This window comes from Tupaia chinensis, unplaced genomic scaffold, assembly GCF_000334495.1.
Source record: "Tupaia chinensis unplaced genomic scaffold, TupChi_1.0 Scaffold000527_1, whole genome shotgun sequence".
In the NCBI taxonomy this organism is placed as follows: Eukaryota; Metazoa; Chordata; class Mammalia; order Scandentia; family Tupaiidae; genus Tupaia; species Tupaia belangeri.
The window spans coordinates 6,001,057-6,015,838 of NW_006160040.1; the positions used below are offsets into that span (position 1 = coordinate 6,001,057).

Below are 14,782 nucleotides of genomic sequence, written 5' to 3' on the forward strand. Positions count from 1 at the left end.
CTATTTCCTAAGGTAGGAAACACTGGGAGAATTGGTTTAGGAAGATAGATGGGTGCAGTTTGGGCCTTTTCATTGAAAGCATTTCTGGAACATTCAGTTTGAGATTTCGTAAAGCAATTTGAGAAATGGGTTTGAAACTTGGAAAAAAGATCTGACAAGGATATATAAATTGGGAGTAACCAGGATAACCGATGAAAAGTTATAGTTATCAAAATCATGGCAACTGCCTAGGAAAGCATCTTCTCATTCTTCCTGAAATCAGTGTTATCTTTAAGAGTTAGATAGAGACCAAGGACCCTGCCAAGGACTGCACTAAAAGAGGGGCAAGAAAGGATCACTGTCATCCTCTACTTCTCTTTATGATGTCTGCTTTTGTGTCTCTAAGGTATCATATCCTGAAATCTTCTTGGTAAGAGGCCCAAGAGAACCTCTTCCACCATTTCCTTTAGATGTATGCATTTCAACAAACTCCTCTTATGATATCACCTTTGCTCTCCTCTCGTTCCTACCCAACAAACATGTCTCCACCAGTTTGTTTTACTCAGATCCCATGTTATGTGTTCTTCCTTTTGCAATCTTTCCTGGTTTTCTAGTCCAGTATTTAAGTCATCAGTCATTAAGCAAATAAAGATAAAACTACAGTTGTTGCTTTGAACTGAGACCTTTTGCATACTAAAACAGAACAGATAATTCAACTACCTTTTGACTATTTACTTTTTGTAAGGTTTCTTTTTTTTTTTTCTTCAGTTTTTGCTATAGGGCGTGTGTGCTCACCAGGGAGAGACAGAGACAGAAAGATAGGGAAAGTGAGAAATCACCAGGGAAGATGGCTATGCTGCAATCCCTTCTCCTCCATTCTCTTCTTGGGATTTTGGGCACCCACATTCATGTACCTATCATGTTTGTTTTGTTTGTTTGTTTTTCTGTTTTTGGAGAGGTTTTTGCTATAGGGTGTGTGCCCTCGCCAGACAGACAGAGACAGAGAGACAGAAAGCGAGAAATCACCCCCCAGGGGGGATGGCCATGCCCTAATCCCTTCTCCTCCATTCTCCTCTCGGGATCTTGGGCACGCACGCACACGCGCCCGGCATGAGTTTAAGCCACCGGGTCCAGGACTCAAACCGCAGTCAGCTAAATGGGAGTCCAGCGACATAGCCATTATGCTAACTGCTGGTCCCCCCATCATGTTTTTTTAAGCCACTGAGTCCAGAAACACAGAGCAGCCCTTGCCAGACACCAAACTAGCTGTCACCTTGATCATGGACTTCCCAGCCTCCACCCTGAGAAAATAATGTTCTATTGTTGATAAATTATCCAGTCTAAGTAAAATTTTTCTATAGTAGCACAACTAAGACAATATATAATTACTTACGTTGTTCTTCTAAAGTCTTTTTGAAGTGTAGGGTATTCTGGCATCTTCCTAATATCTTCCCAGTCTTTGTCTTATCAAAAAACATTAATATTATTATAAAAAATGTTAATATTACTTAAAATCTATTTCAGCTTAAAAATATACATAAAATGTACTTAAAATGCTTTTGAAAATGAATGATTATGAAATACAAATATGATTTTGAAAAGGAAAACAAATTACCTGCAGGAAATCCCATGACACTAAATATCCGATCTAGTTGATCGTGATGAAAAGGATTGCTTGTTTTTATATCTTCCTGACGACAGTGAAAAATAGGTTCTGAAGTCAACAACTCAGCAAATATGCAACCTATTGCCCATATATCTATGAAAGAAGAAAAGTAGGATTTTATACACATTTATTATATTTCCCTGGTCATAATACCTAGGCATAAACCTAACCTACATATAAAAATACTTCTTAGTAAAATGATAGACAAAGTACATTGTAAACTAGTATAAGTGAATTAAAAATATATATCTAGATAGATGAAGAAATGGCTATACCATCATGTAAGATTATAAACCAAATAAAAAAACATTTACTTATAAATTTCCTGATGAAGATAAACTTGAGAAACTCAATTTAGTAAGCAATGAACTCTTTAGATTAAGATGAAAGCCTATTAACAATTTAATCACTGAAGCATTCAACTGATAATCTAATACAGGGTATAATATTAAGATCAGATAGACTTGAATAATGTCATGGTGATATAAATCAGATATGGTAATATAAGTTCTTTAAAGCTATCAAATGCATAATGACAGAGCAGAATTTATAAGTTTTGGGTGTAGACAAACAGTAGAAACCACATAAAAGGATTTCAAAAAACTCATCTGAAAAACTACCAGCTTCAGTTTTTGCAACAAAATTTTAAAGTCTCAAACCTGATCAATAATGGAAGTATTTAGGGCTTGTATGACACCAGTAAAGTGTCATTATTCACTGTACTCATCTATTCACTTAGGTTTTGCTCCTTGCTTACCCCCAGCTCCCAGAATAAAGTTAGGCATCTTTAGAAGTTTAATTAAGTATTTAAAATCACCAGCTATAGATTATCCTACTGGATTTTACACACTGAGACTATAATATATTCACAACGCTTTGCAAAATGTGTAAGAGAATTAACCTGTGAGATGTATATTCACTTTCCCATTTATTTTTTATTATTTTTTATTATTATTTCAATGTCTTTTATACGGTCAATCACGTTACCTAGCTGGTGAAGTGAAAATTCCAACATGTGTACATTTCACTTGGGTCCAGTTGACAATACTATAAGATTATCCCTCAAAAGATAATAACCCATTTCTTTGTCCCATAAATGCCTTGCCTCTCTATTTTTCTCTTTAATGTCCTTCCTCAGACTCTACTCCTTCACCCTCCCTCTTCCCACACTGTGTCTGGTATTCACAACCATTTACTATGTTTCTATATCCTTTAGTCATTGTCTGCCATAAAGTGCAGACAATCTGTATATATTATGTGGAGACATACAAATGTCTCTCTTTCACAGCCTGGCTTGCTTCACTCCGCAGTAAATCTTCCATATTCCTCCACTTTCTGTCAAAAGCCAGGGTCTTGTTGTTTTTTATGACTGAGTAGTATTCCATGGAGTATATGTGCCACAGTTTTTCAAGCCATTCATCTGTTCAAGGGCATTTGGATTCATTCTATGTCTTAGCAATTGTGAATAATGCCACAATAAACATCGATGTGCAAGCACTTTTCTGACTAAGGATCCTTCTGTCCTTTGGGTAGATACCAAGGAGTGCAACTGCTAGATCATATGGTAGTTCTATTTGTATCTTTGAAGATTCTCCAAATTGTTCTTCACAGTGGCTGGACCAATTTACATTCCCACCAGCAGTGTAAGAGAGTTTCCCTTTCACCACACCTCTGCCAGCAATTATCATTTTTTGTTTTTTTAATCTTAGTCATTCTAACTGGGGTTAGGTGGTATCTCATTGTGGTTTTGATCTGCATCTCCCTTACAATGAGGGATGTGAAGCATTTTTTCATATGCCTTTTTGCTATTCATATGTCATCCTTAGAAAGTGTTTTTTTCAACTCATTCTCCCATCTTTTAATAGGTTGATAATCTCTTTTCCAGACAGCTGCTTGAGCTCCTTGTGTATTCTGGTTATCAGTCCCTTATCTGATGTATAGTTTACAAAAATCTTTTCCCATTCTGAGGATTTTTGATTCACACTAATTACTGTGTTTTCTGCCATGCAGAAACTTCTTAATCTGATATAATCCCATTTGTCTATTTTGGGGATTACTGATTGTGCTCTGGGGGACTTACTTAAGAAGTCTTTGGCTACCCCAATGTCTCCCAGAGTTTCCCCAGTGTTTTCTAGCAGCAGTTTTATAGTTTGAGGTCTTACATTTATATCTTTGATCCACTTTGAGTTGATTTTTGTTAAGGGTGAGAGGGAGGGGTTCAATTTATCTTTCTACAGGTGGATATCCAGTTTTTCCAACACCATTTGCTAAAGAGGTTTTCCTTTTCCCAATGGAGTGACTGGCACCCTTTTTCAGAAACCAGATGGCTGTATGTTTGGGAGTTTTACCTTCCCATTTAGATAAACGCCATTTAGCAAGCATTTAAAAAAGAGAAAAGATACTAATGCAAGGGCTATGGTACAGTGCAGAGAAGTACAGTGTTTAATAGTCTTATCGAATGTGGGACTCTCAACCTATAGATAAACTAAAGTTTAATTATATCCATTAGCTAAAAGTGTCAATTGGCTATTATTAATACATAAAACAAACTGTCAAATGAAAAAAACAAATTATTAATAACATTGTCTTAATTATCAGATCCCATTTAGAAATGGTTTCCTTCCACATAAGTTACGCTTCTGGATAATGGGAAAATATTCTGTTGATAACCAATTTTTATTACACCATTACCTGTCATCATAACAGACTATAAAACAGAGTAATTTAATCTTCCTTAGTGCTGTAGCAAGGTCATCATCATCATGAACATCCATCACTACAGAGTAGAATAATACATACTATTCAGGTCTACTTTTTAATTATTTTCTCCCTCTGACATCATACTATTTGTCACTCTTGCCCCCAATAAGTGTACCTCTGATGGTCTCATCCCTGTCCCTGCTTGCTGCTTCTGCTATGCAGTCACAGGGATGGTCATGCCAATTCCTGGTTTGTCCTCAGTTTAAAGATCTATATTTCCTGACTGCTAAGACAAGGAACTTCAGAGTAATAGGTAGCATTAAATACTAGTGTTTCCTGCCTCACATTAGCCTGTAATTTTAATGTAATTTTAAATGGTCATCTGGTTCCTGAATCATCTACACTTACTTCTCAGGTCTCTTCCCTCTATCAATGAGTGACTTGTTTGGTTTGCACACAGTGTACACTCACACATACGTACACACACACACGCGCATGCGCATACACACACACACACACACACACACACACAGAGCCCCCCCTGACATTAAATATCAAAGCTCTCCTTTTTCTGTGCTCTAAATAGAAATACTCATTTCTAACATGGACCAGGCCTGGAAAAGAGTTAGAATGAGTAAATGAATGTGTATTGATATACAAGGGGATCTTCAGCAGGTTCACAGAAAAAGTGTCTTATGAAAAAACAATAAATAAACTTCAAAATTTTTCTGCACAAATATGAGCTTTAATTCCATTTTCCATGAACTTTTTGAAGTCCCTTTTCATATTTGCTATGAATATACTTCTAGCACAATGATAACTGATTTGGGAATTATTCTTTTCCTCTATCTTAATTTTTCTCCTAATTTCTATCCAGAATTACTAATTGAAACCTGGCTAAAATTAGAAATCAGTGATGTTTTTATCTTTAAGTGGTAAATCTCGTTTACTGAGAAAATAAATTGCAAGCTAGTTAAAATTCAATTTCACTTTTCTTTACCCTAAGGAAATAAGAAATACAGTTGTTGGGACCAGCAGTTAGTATAATGGCTATGTCACTGGACTCTCATGTAGTCAACCGCAGTTCGTGTCCCGGACCCGGTGGCTTAAACTCACACCGGGCGCATGTGCGTGTGTGCCCAAAATCCTGAGAGGAGACCAGAGAAGGGATTGTGGCATGGCCATCCCCCCTGGGGGGGTTGTGATTTCTTGCTTTCTGTCTCTCTGTCTCTCTCTCTGTCTGTCTGGCGAGCGCACGTGCCCTATAGCAAAAACCTCTCAAAAAAAAAAAATACAGTTGGTTTTCAATTCATACCCAAATATCCACTTGCCAAAAAAGCACATCTATTGTCATTTCAATAGTAGGTAAATTAATCTAAAAACATTCATAAAGTTGTGCTTCTCAATGCGTGGGCTCTCAGTGTGTGAGTTTTACACAACAGAGTCACCTGACGGTGGATGCTAACAATGGGCCTTGTCATGGACTTGCATAGGCACCTCTGAGAGTGGGACAGACTTTGGAGAGGCTTTTGGCTTAACAGAAGGATTTGTCTGAATATGTCATTTCTTAACGGAAATCTCTCTTCTAGATATACACTGCGCTGGTCGTTGGCAAGAACCCAAAGCACATGGATTTGTACTGAGATTGCTTCCTCTACTCTCTCCAGCATGTCCTGGGTTGTCCACTGCCAACCTCCTCAAAGGCACCACATGCTACTCCAACTACCATTCCTCCTTTCCCTGGATTATGTTTTCTTTTTTTTTTTTTTTAATTTGCTATAGGGTGCAAGTGCTCACCGGAGACAGACAGACAGACAGACAGACAGACAGAGAGAGGGATAGTGAGAAAGCATTCCCATAGGGGATGGCCACACCATGCTCCTCCATTCTCCTCTGGGGATTTTGTCTCTGGCTTACTCTTAGTCTCTTCCTGTCCTCTAGTGCTTTCTGACATTGTCTAAGGGATTTGGCTGTTCTCAGGAACTGGTAAAGAGAGACCTAAACAACAGAAAAAGCAAACTTAGAATTCTACTTGTCTCAAAAATAGAGCCACACAGTAAAAGTCATTTGTTAGACTTGTAAATCAAATCTGGCTCTGGTTTTAGCTCCTTATTCTTGGGGACCTCCGTCCCTCCCATCTGCTTTCTGGGGTTGTCCTTTCTTTACCTATCACAGACAGCTGCCCCCTCCGCTGCTGTGACAATGAGGCCTGGGCAGCCTCTGACCTCATGTCAGTCTCACATTCCTCCATCTGCCAAACATACTGTCTCTCCTCACCATCCTGAGACCACTCAGAGGCCTTCTCTTATGAAATATTTACAATAGTCAGTGCTATACTAGCGTCTCAGTCCCTGGGCAAGCATAAATGTGTTCTGGGTGCCTGAGTTTTGCAGAAATCAGACCACTGGATGAACGAGAACATGGCTATATTTTAACTTTGTGTTCTACTCATGAACAGGCTAATTGTCAGCCCCAGCTTCGCCAGTGTGAGAACTTTCTTGGTGGTCTTTGGGTGCCACTGGGTTGTTCACTAATTTGTTCAACAGAGAAAGAATGTGTTGACTTGCCTGTTTTTAACGATTTATACATTTTTTAAGAATTATTTTATTTAACTTTGTTCATTCATTCATTCATTCATTCATTTACTTATTTTTCATTTGACCAGAGAGGGACAGAGTGGGGGGTGGCGGGGAGAAAGCAAACTGCCAGGTCCCGGACTTGAATCACAGCCGGCCATGTAGGAGTTCAGCACACTTAACTACCATACCACCTGACTTCCCCAACAATTTTATACTTTTAATGCCTTTATTAAATAGATTTCAACAATAGCAACTAAAGATAGTCAAAACTGATGTTAGCCTAACATCAGTCAACAGAAAATGCAGTAAAAGGAAAACTTAAAGAAATATACTTGGGAAATTTAGGTATTGTATACAACTAGCACTTCTAGTAAACAGAGAACTACTATTTATCCTCCCCTACTTCTTATTTCTTGAAAAGAAATCTCTAGGTCTGAGGAAGCCTCTTTCTACTGACTCCCTCAGTTCTCAGTTGGGCCCTCTGAGGACACTGCAGCGACCACGTAGGAAAATCTCTATAGCCTCTGTCCTATAGCAGATATTAAATCCTACTTACAGAGAGCATGTTTATCACAGGTTTTCTTACTCTGGTCTTTCGCTAGGTGACATGGCAAGGTGCTAAACATAGCTAATCAACCCAGATTCTATTTCCTACCTTAACAGAGAAACTGCCATTCTGATAATGACAGTTTATAATGACAAGAGAGAAAGATTAGTCACACTGTTTCTGGCTTAGGAAAGGATGTGACTAACTTTCCCTAAATAGAAAGGGTTCACTCCAACACTGCACTACTCTTGTTTCTCTGTTTTACATTTTTGTTTGTTTGTTTGTTTGTTTGTTTTTGTGAGGAAAAGAATTCTACCTCTCTTTCTCTAGTTCTTTTGATCAACAGCTAGGTAAGAACAAAATAAAATTTGTATGTTATTGTTTCATAGCAACTCAACAGCATCAGAAACCTCTATTCTCTGAAATAAAACACTTTCTTCTCATATACAGTTGAAAATCCAAATCTACCAGAATATGGCCCAGCCTCTGTGGCACAGTTAGCAGTGTGCTAGACTGTGGAGCTAGAGGCCACATGCTGACTGTGGTTCACGTCTCCAGCCTGGTCTGCATCAGAACACACCAGTTACATGCATGCATGCCCAGGATCCTGGCAGGTTGGCAGGGAAGGAATCACAGCCCCATGGAGGGTGCTTCTTTCTCATTTTCCCTCTCTCTTTCCATGCATACATTCTATCACTAATAAAATGATTAATTAATTCAGAAAACAAACTCTTGGAATGTAAAGTCTAGGAATATACAGAAGACAAGAAGACTTTTAAAAAGAGATACAAAGTGGTTTTTTACCAAGTAGCTTTATTATTATACCATTTGGTATTTACGATAGTTCAATGCCAAGACAGAAAACCATTTTAGACTAACTCACCAATAGCCTTTGTATAATGCCTCGCACCAAGCAAAAGTTCTGGAGCCCGATACCAAAATGTCACCACTACTGGATCCAAATCGGCTAGTGGCTTTAGAGGAGAATTGAATAATCTGGCGAAACCCATGTCAGCTGAAAGGTAAATTCATGTAAAACTCAGTTTGACATGCTATTAAAACCATGCAAAGTTAGCAATGATAATCATTAGTCTTCTGAAGCAATCCTTTCCCTCCCCTTTTAACCAGAAGTCTGCATCAAGAATCAGCTAAGAATGACCTCATTTATCTTTAGCACCCTTCCTCTGAGGAAGACTCTTACTATGCCACTTTACTGATGAAGAAATTGAGGCTTAAAAAGACTCTGGCTTGCCCAAGCTCACAAAGTTAATAAATATAGAATTGGAATTAGAATTAAGGTCTGACTATAGAGTCCCAGCTGTTAAGGACAGTTACCTTAATATTTTAAAATGTCTTTAACATTTAAAATAAGCTAAGAGTTTCCATGATTCATCATGCCTTCTGTATGACTATACGCCTAAAAACTGCCCATATCCTAGTTCAACGTGTGCAAGAGCCAGCTCTTACAAACTCCGGAGAGCTGATGTGCACTCATCCCACCTCTGCATTGGTGACAGCATGTTAGTCACTTGGAATTGGCAAGTGGGGAGTCATTATATCATAGAAAACAGCAAATGCTACAAACTGAAACACTGCTCCTCCAGAGGACCCCCCGGTTAAACAGTAACCAGCATGTCACATGCATGTTTCCAAGCACGTTTATAAAACACATAAGAGATCATTCGTTATAATTCAGCATCTAACAAAGCCTAAACCAAAGCTAATCCATTTAAATATTAGGAATATACAAAAGTACTAAGAGAATATTTAATTTTTAAAAATTTTATAAATAACAAATACCTTATATCTATAAAGCACTTTACAGTTTACAAGTGTTTTTCACACACATCACCTATCACCCAATTTAATCCTCATAACAATATTGGTTTGAGAAGTATTCTGCTCTCCACTTCTGAGAATAAAACTCTCAGGCCCCAGGCAGTTGAATGATTTACCCGAGGTCATAGGAATAGTAAATAAAAACATCAGGACTCAAGCCAAAATCACAGTACGATTTGGGAGCTACATTCTTGACCACTAACCTGACATCCAATAAATTATACATATGATAACTGCAAGTCAAAAAAGGCAAAGGTATAAGAATGATAAACCTCTGTAACTTGAAATGATTAATAATATACATGTTATATTTTGATTGTCTAAGGGGCCCCAGTGTGTTACAAACTGCACAAACAAACATAAGAATTTCAGCTATAGCGTGCTGGGGAGTTTCCTGTAGTCTAAAACTAATATGCTATGATATAGCATACATTAAAATTTTAGTTAATAATTACTTTATTCCTTTAGAGTTTGAATAATTTATAAGACTTCCTGAGAATGCTTTGGAGTATTGGTATTTAAAAAACAAAGCTATCCAAGGGAACCAGCAGTTGACGTAATGGCTATATCACTGGACTCCCATGTAGCTGACTGCGGTTTGAGTCCCGGACTAGTGGCTTGAACTCTTGCTGGGCACGTGTGCGTGTCTGCCTAAGATCCTGAGAGGAGAATGGAAGAGAAAGGATTGTGGCATGGCCATCCCCCCTGGGGGGGGGTGATTTCTGGCTTTCTGTCTCTCTGTCTCTCTGTCTCTATCTTTCTGCAAAGTGCATATATCGTATAACAAAAATCTTTCAAAAAAAAAAAAAAAAAAAAAACCAGAAAGAAACAAAGCTATCCAAGGAAGCCTATACTGATGCCTACTTTTTTAAACTAGATTTCCCTGTAGCAAACAAAAATACTTAAAACTTTTCTACCACAGGCTGGCAGGTGGCATGGTGGTAAAGGTGCTGGATTTCCACAGGGCCAACAGTGGTTTGAGTCTCAGAACTGGCGGCTTGCTTTCTCACTTTCCCTTTCTCTCTCTGGTCAAATTAAAAAACAATAATAACAAATGGAATTAAGTAAATAATTCCTTTTAAAAAAGCCTTTCTACCAAAAGCACTGCTTTATATAGTTAATAGACATGATTATTGTTAATGGCAATGTGATATAATGGAATGTTATTTCATCTACTAAAAAGCATTTTAAAGTAATGGTTAAAGCCAATATTTCTTCCCTTATTCTGTACCTACTTAGTTTTATCTAAGCCTAATCTATTCACTGTCAGATGAAATCAAGGCCTGATGGGAACAAAAATTTTGAAAATAATTCCTGTCTATTGTATGAACTTTAAAAAGTTTCGAACTACTTTCAAATAATTACAAATTTAGACAAAAGCCTAAACACTACCACAGGTTGAATATCCCTTATCCGAAATGCTTGGGATCAAAAATGTTTCAAATTTCAGGGGCCAGCAGGTGGTGCGGTGGTTAAGGGCACTGGACTCCCACATGGCCAACCACGGTTCGAGTCCTGGACCTGACAGCTTGCTTTCTCACTTTCTCTCTTGCTCTCTCTCACTCTGTCCCTCTCTGGCCAAATGTAAAAATAAATAAACAGGGACCAGCAGTTAGCATAATGGCTAAGTTGCTGGACTCCCACGTAGTCGACCACAGTTCGAGTCCCAGACCTGGTGGCTTAAACTCACACTGAGCACATGTGCGTGCGTGCCCAAGATTCCGAGAGGAGAACGGAGGAGAAGGGATTGCGGCGTGGCCATGCCCCCTGGGGTGTGATTTCTCGCTTTCTGTCTCTCTGTCTCTGTCTGGTGAGCACACGCACCCTATAGCAAAAACCTCTTCCAGAAAAAAAATTAAATAAATAAATAAATAGTTAAATAATTCTTTAAAAAAAAAAAAGAAATGTTTCAAATTTCAGATTTTTTTTGGATTTTGGAATATTTGAATATGCATAATGAGATATCTTGAGGATAGGACCCAAGTCCGAACACAAAATTCATGTATGTATCATGTATACACAATAGCCTGAGGTAACTTTATATAGTATTTTGCTTTGACTGTGACCTGTCAGGTATAGAGCAGGTGTGGAATTTGTCAGCACTCAAAAAGTTATAGAGTTTGGAGCACTCTGGATTTTGTATTTTCAGATCATAGATGCCCAACCTATATAATGATGTTCAATATGGGTGAAATTATTCAGTTAGAAGGATGGGGCAGTAAAATTTTGATGAGGGTGCTGATTAGGCAGCATCAAACAACAGAAAAACAGCAGCAGAAAAAATCCACAACAAGGAACTTACAATGAAGGCACAATGATAAACACACAGAGTAGATAAGAGTTAAAAGGGGCAGCCAAAGGCATAGTTGTTAAGGTAGCTGGATCCCACATGGCCAGCTGAGCAGTTTGGGTCCTACACTGGGGGCTTAAAAATGATGGGTGATGTGTGTACATGCCCAAAATCCCGAAAGGAGGGAGAGCTGAATGGGAAAGGATTGCAGTCTGACCCTTCCCAGTGGGAGGGTGCTTTCTTAGTTTCCCACTTTGTCTCTTTCCAGCATGCACATGCACCTTCTGGCAATTTTCTCAACAAATTAAATAGAAGTATTTTGAGATTAAAGGAAATTGCTAGGTTACTGGGGGTGGGGCAGGGGGACTATGACTTCCTTCATGTTTTTACCTAGAACAATGTTTAATAAGCACTTATAGAAAAGGATCAAGTTGAAAGAAGACCTTGAGCTGTACCCTGAAGGATGAGTCAGTTTGAACAGTGAAAAACGAAGGCCTAAGCATTTTAGGGAAGGCTTGCAAAGTCTTCAGGTAGCTGGGGAAGGGAGGGCTCAGATACAGGAAAGGGCACAACGTACTTTCCATTCAACTATGCTTTTCTTTGCAGCCAAAAAAAAAAAAAAAATACCTGCATTAAAGTATTACACACAGGCATCAGTATGAGTAATTTTTTTTAAAAAAATAATGTGCTGGGACCAGCAGTTAGCATAATGGCTATGTCGCTGGACTCCCACATAGTCAACTACGGTTCGAGTCCTGGACCCCATGGCTTGAACCCATGCTGGGCACGTGTGTGTGCATGCTCAGGATCCCAGGAGGGGAATGGAGGAGAGGGGATTGCACCATGTCCATCCCCCCTGGGGGGTGATTTCTCGCTTTCTGTCTCTCTGTCTTTCTGGCGAGCACATGCACCCTACAGCAGGAAAACCTCTCAAAAATAAATTAATTAAATAATGTCCTAGTAAAACAAAATTTTAAAACAATTTAATCCACTAGATTGATTATTCACCAGACCTTTATTATTATTACTTACTTTTAATCCTAGTTTTATCCTTAATTTTATAATTAAAATCCTAAAATTCTTAACATTAATAAGGTAGTTAACTGGCTTGACCAGAGTACAGAGGGGTAGTAAGGAGAAGACTTTAGATTTAGAAAAGTGGGATAAATGTGATGAACAGGACAAATAAAGGAGACTATAGGAATAATAATTATGAATTTGGGACAATAGACTATAGGTTGCCAGCAGGACATCCAAATAGTAACAGAGACTTTAGGGCCAGCAGTGGCATGATGGGTAAGGCAGGTGGTTCCACATGGCTGACTTCACAGGTTGAGTCCCTGATCTGCTGGCTAGAAACACAGTTTAGCGAGGGTGAGAGAACAGGATCTGAAATCCAGATCTTATAAGCATTTTTGTAAAATCTAAGATTTTACAGTTCCCTAAAGAAGCCATAGTAGGGGAAGGCCATGTCCCAAGCCAGAGCCCATGGTGTCTGGAAACACTAGGTTAATAAAAGAAAGAGGCAATAATGAATAAAATAGAGAAGAGCACATGTAGTAGACAGAAAAATAGACTTGTGTAATGTCATACAGACTACATAAGAAGGTGGTCTCAAGGTCAGACTGGTCAGAAAGACAGGTTTCCTGCAGTAAAGGAGAATGATGACTAATTAGACCACTGCATTAGGTAAAGGAGAGATCATGGGTGTCCTTTCAGACAGCAGTTTTGACAGAGGGATGGAATTTGAGGCCAGATTCTAACAGATTAAGGAAAAGAGCAATTGAAGGGTGATCATGTGTTCCAGAAGTAGAGGAACAAGAGGAGGAAAAAAAATAGGATGAATGTTAAAGGAAAGAAGAAGGATATAGGAAGATTTTTAAATTTGTTTTAATTTAAAATTGGGAAGAAGACTATGAATGCTTAAAGCTGAAGAAGAGATGAGACCAGCAGTTGGCTAATGGCTATGTCGCTGGACTCCCTTGTAGTCGACTGCAGTTCGAGTACCGGACCCTGTGGCTTAAACTCACGCCGGGCACGTATGCGTGCATGTCCAAGATCCCAAGAGAAGAATGGAGGAGAAGGGATTGCGGCGTGGCCATCCCCCCTGGGGGGTGATTTCTCGCTTTCTGTCTCTTCTGTCTCTCTAGCGAGTGTATGTGCCCTATAGCAAAAACCTCTCCAATAAAAAGAAAAGCTGAAGAGGGGAGCCTGGAGAAGGGGAAGATGGCAATAGTGTAATATGAGGAGCTGACTCACAGGAGGATACAGATAGATAGGGCTGAGGAAGGAAGAGTCATTCTTGCTCTGAGGCTATTTCGAAGCAGAGCCATGCTGACAAAAAGCAGAGATCAGTGAGATCGTGGGGGCTGGCAGGTGGCATGGTGGCTAAAGTGATGGGCTCTCACATGGCTGACTGTGGTTCTAGTCCCAGACCTGGTAGCTTGTTCATGTCACGCAGGTCTGACATTACCAGACAGCGATGTTGATAAGAAAAGTGTCTAAGGACTTGAAATTCAAATCCTAGTTTTGGAAGTCTGAGTCAGCTACAACCTCTCTCAGCTCATCTTTCCTCGTCTGTAATATCTACCATTAGAGGGTGGCTGTGCAAAATAAACGAGGTAACTTATGAAAGCACTGATCACACTGTGAACTGCTCACACAGGGAAAGACCACCTTTTATCTCCCTTTCTCTGTGTCTGGCACAAAGTAAGTACTCAGTAAATGCCTGTAAGAGAAAGGCTATGTGAGTGAAATAAAAATACAAACAAGTGAGGAGTAGTGGAGAGAGGAAGAGGAAGGAAGAGAAGGAAAAGAGCTTAATTACTTAATTAAAATCGACAGGGCCAGACAGTGGTGTGGAGGTTAATGTGGCTGGTCCCATGTGGCCAACCTCAAGATTTTAGTCCTGGACCTGGAGGTTTCAAAACACACGGGGCATGTATGTGCATGCGTGCCCAAATACCCAAAAGGAAAGAGAGATGGAAGAGAAGGGACTGCAGGCATGACCATCCTCCTTAGGGGGATGCATTCTCATCTCTCTCTCTCTCTCTCTCTCTCTCTTTCTCTCTCTCTCTCCAGCAAGTACATATGCCTTCTGGGAATTTAAAAAAAAAAGAAGAAAGAAAGAAAGAAAGAAAGAAAGAAAGAAAGAAAGAAAGAAAGAAAGAAAGAAAGAAAGA

General features: G+C 39.1%; 1 protein-coding gene across 5 annotated transcripts in view; it reads right to left on the minus strand.

The window, feature by feature from the left end:
* CDK19 (cyclin dependent kinase 19) overlaps positions 1 to 14,782 on the minus strand; it is a 163,707-nt gene that overhangs the window by 16,705 nt on the left and 132,220 nt on the right. For all 5 annotated transcript variants that reach the window (XM_014591044.2, XM_014591042.2, XM_014591043.2 and 2 more), the window contains 3 exons: positions 8,355 to 8,486; positions 1,595 to 1,738; positions 1,373 to 1,442 (listed from right to left, as the gene is read on the minus strand). In XM_014591044.2, the coding sequence (XP_014446530.1) occupies positions 1,373 to 1,442; positions 1,595 to 1,738; positions 8,355 to 8,486 (346 nt within the window). The remainder of the gene's footprint in view (positions 1 to 1,372; positions 1,443 to 1,594; positions 1,739 to 8,354; positions 8,487 to 14,782) is intronic.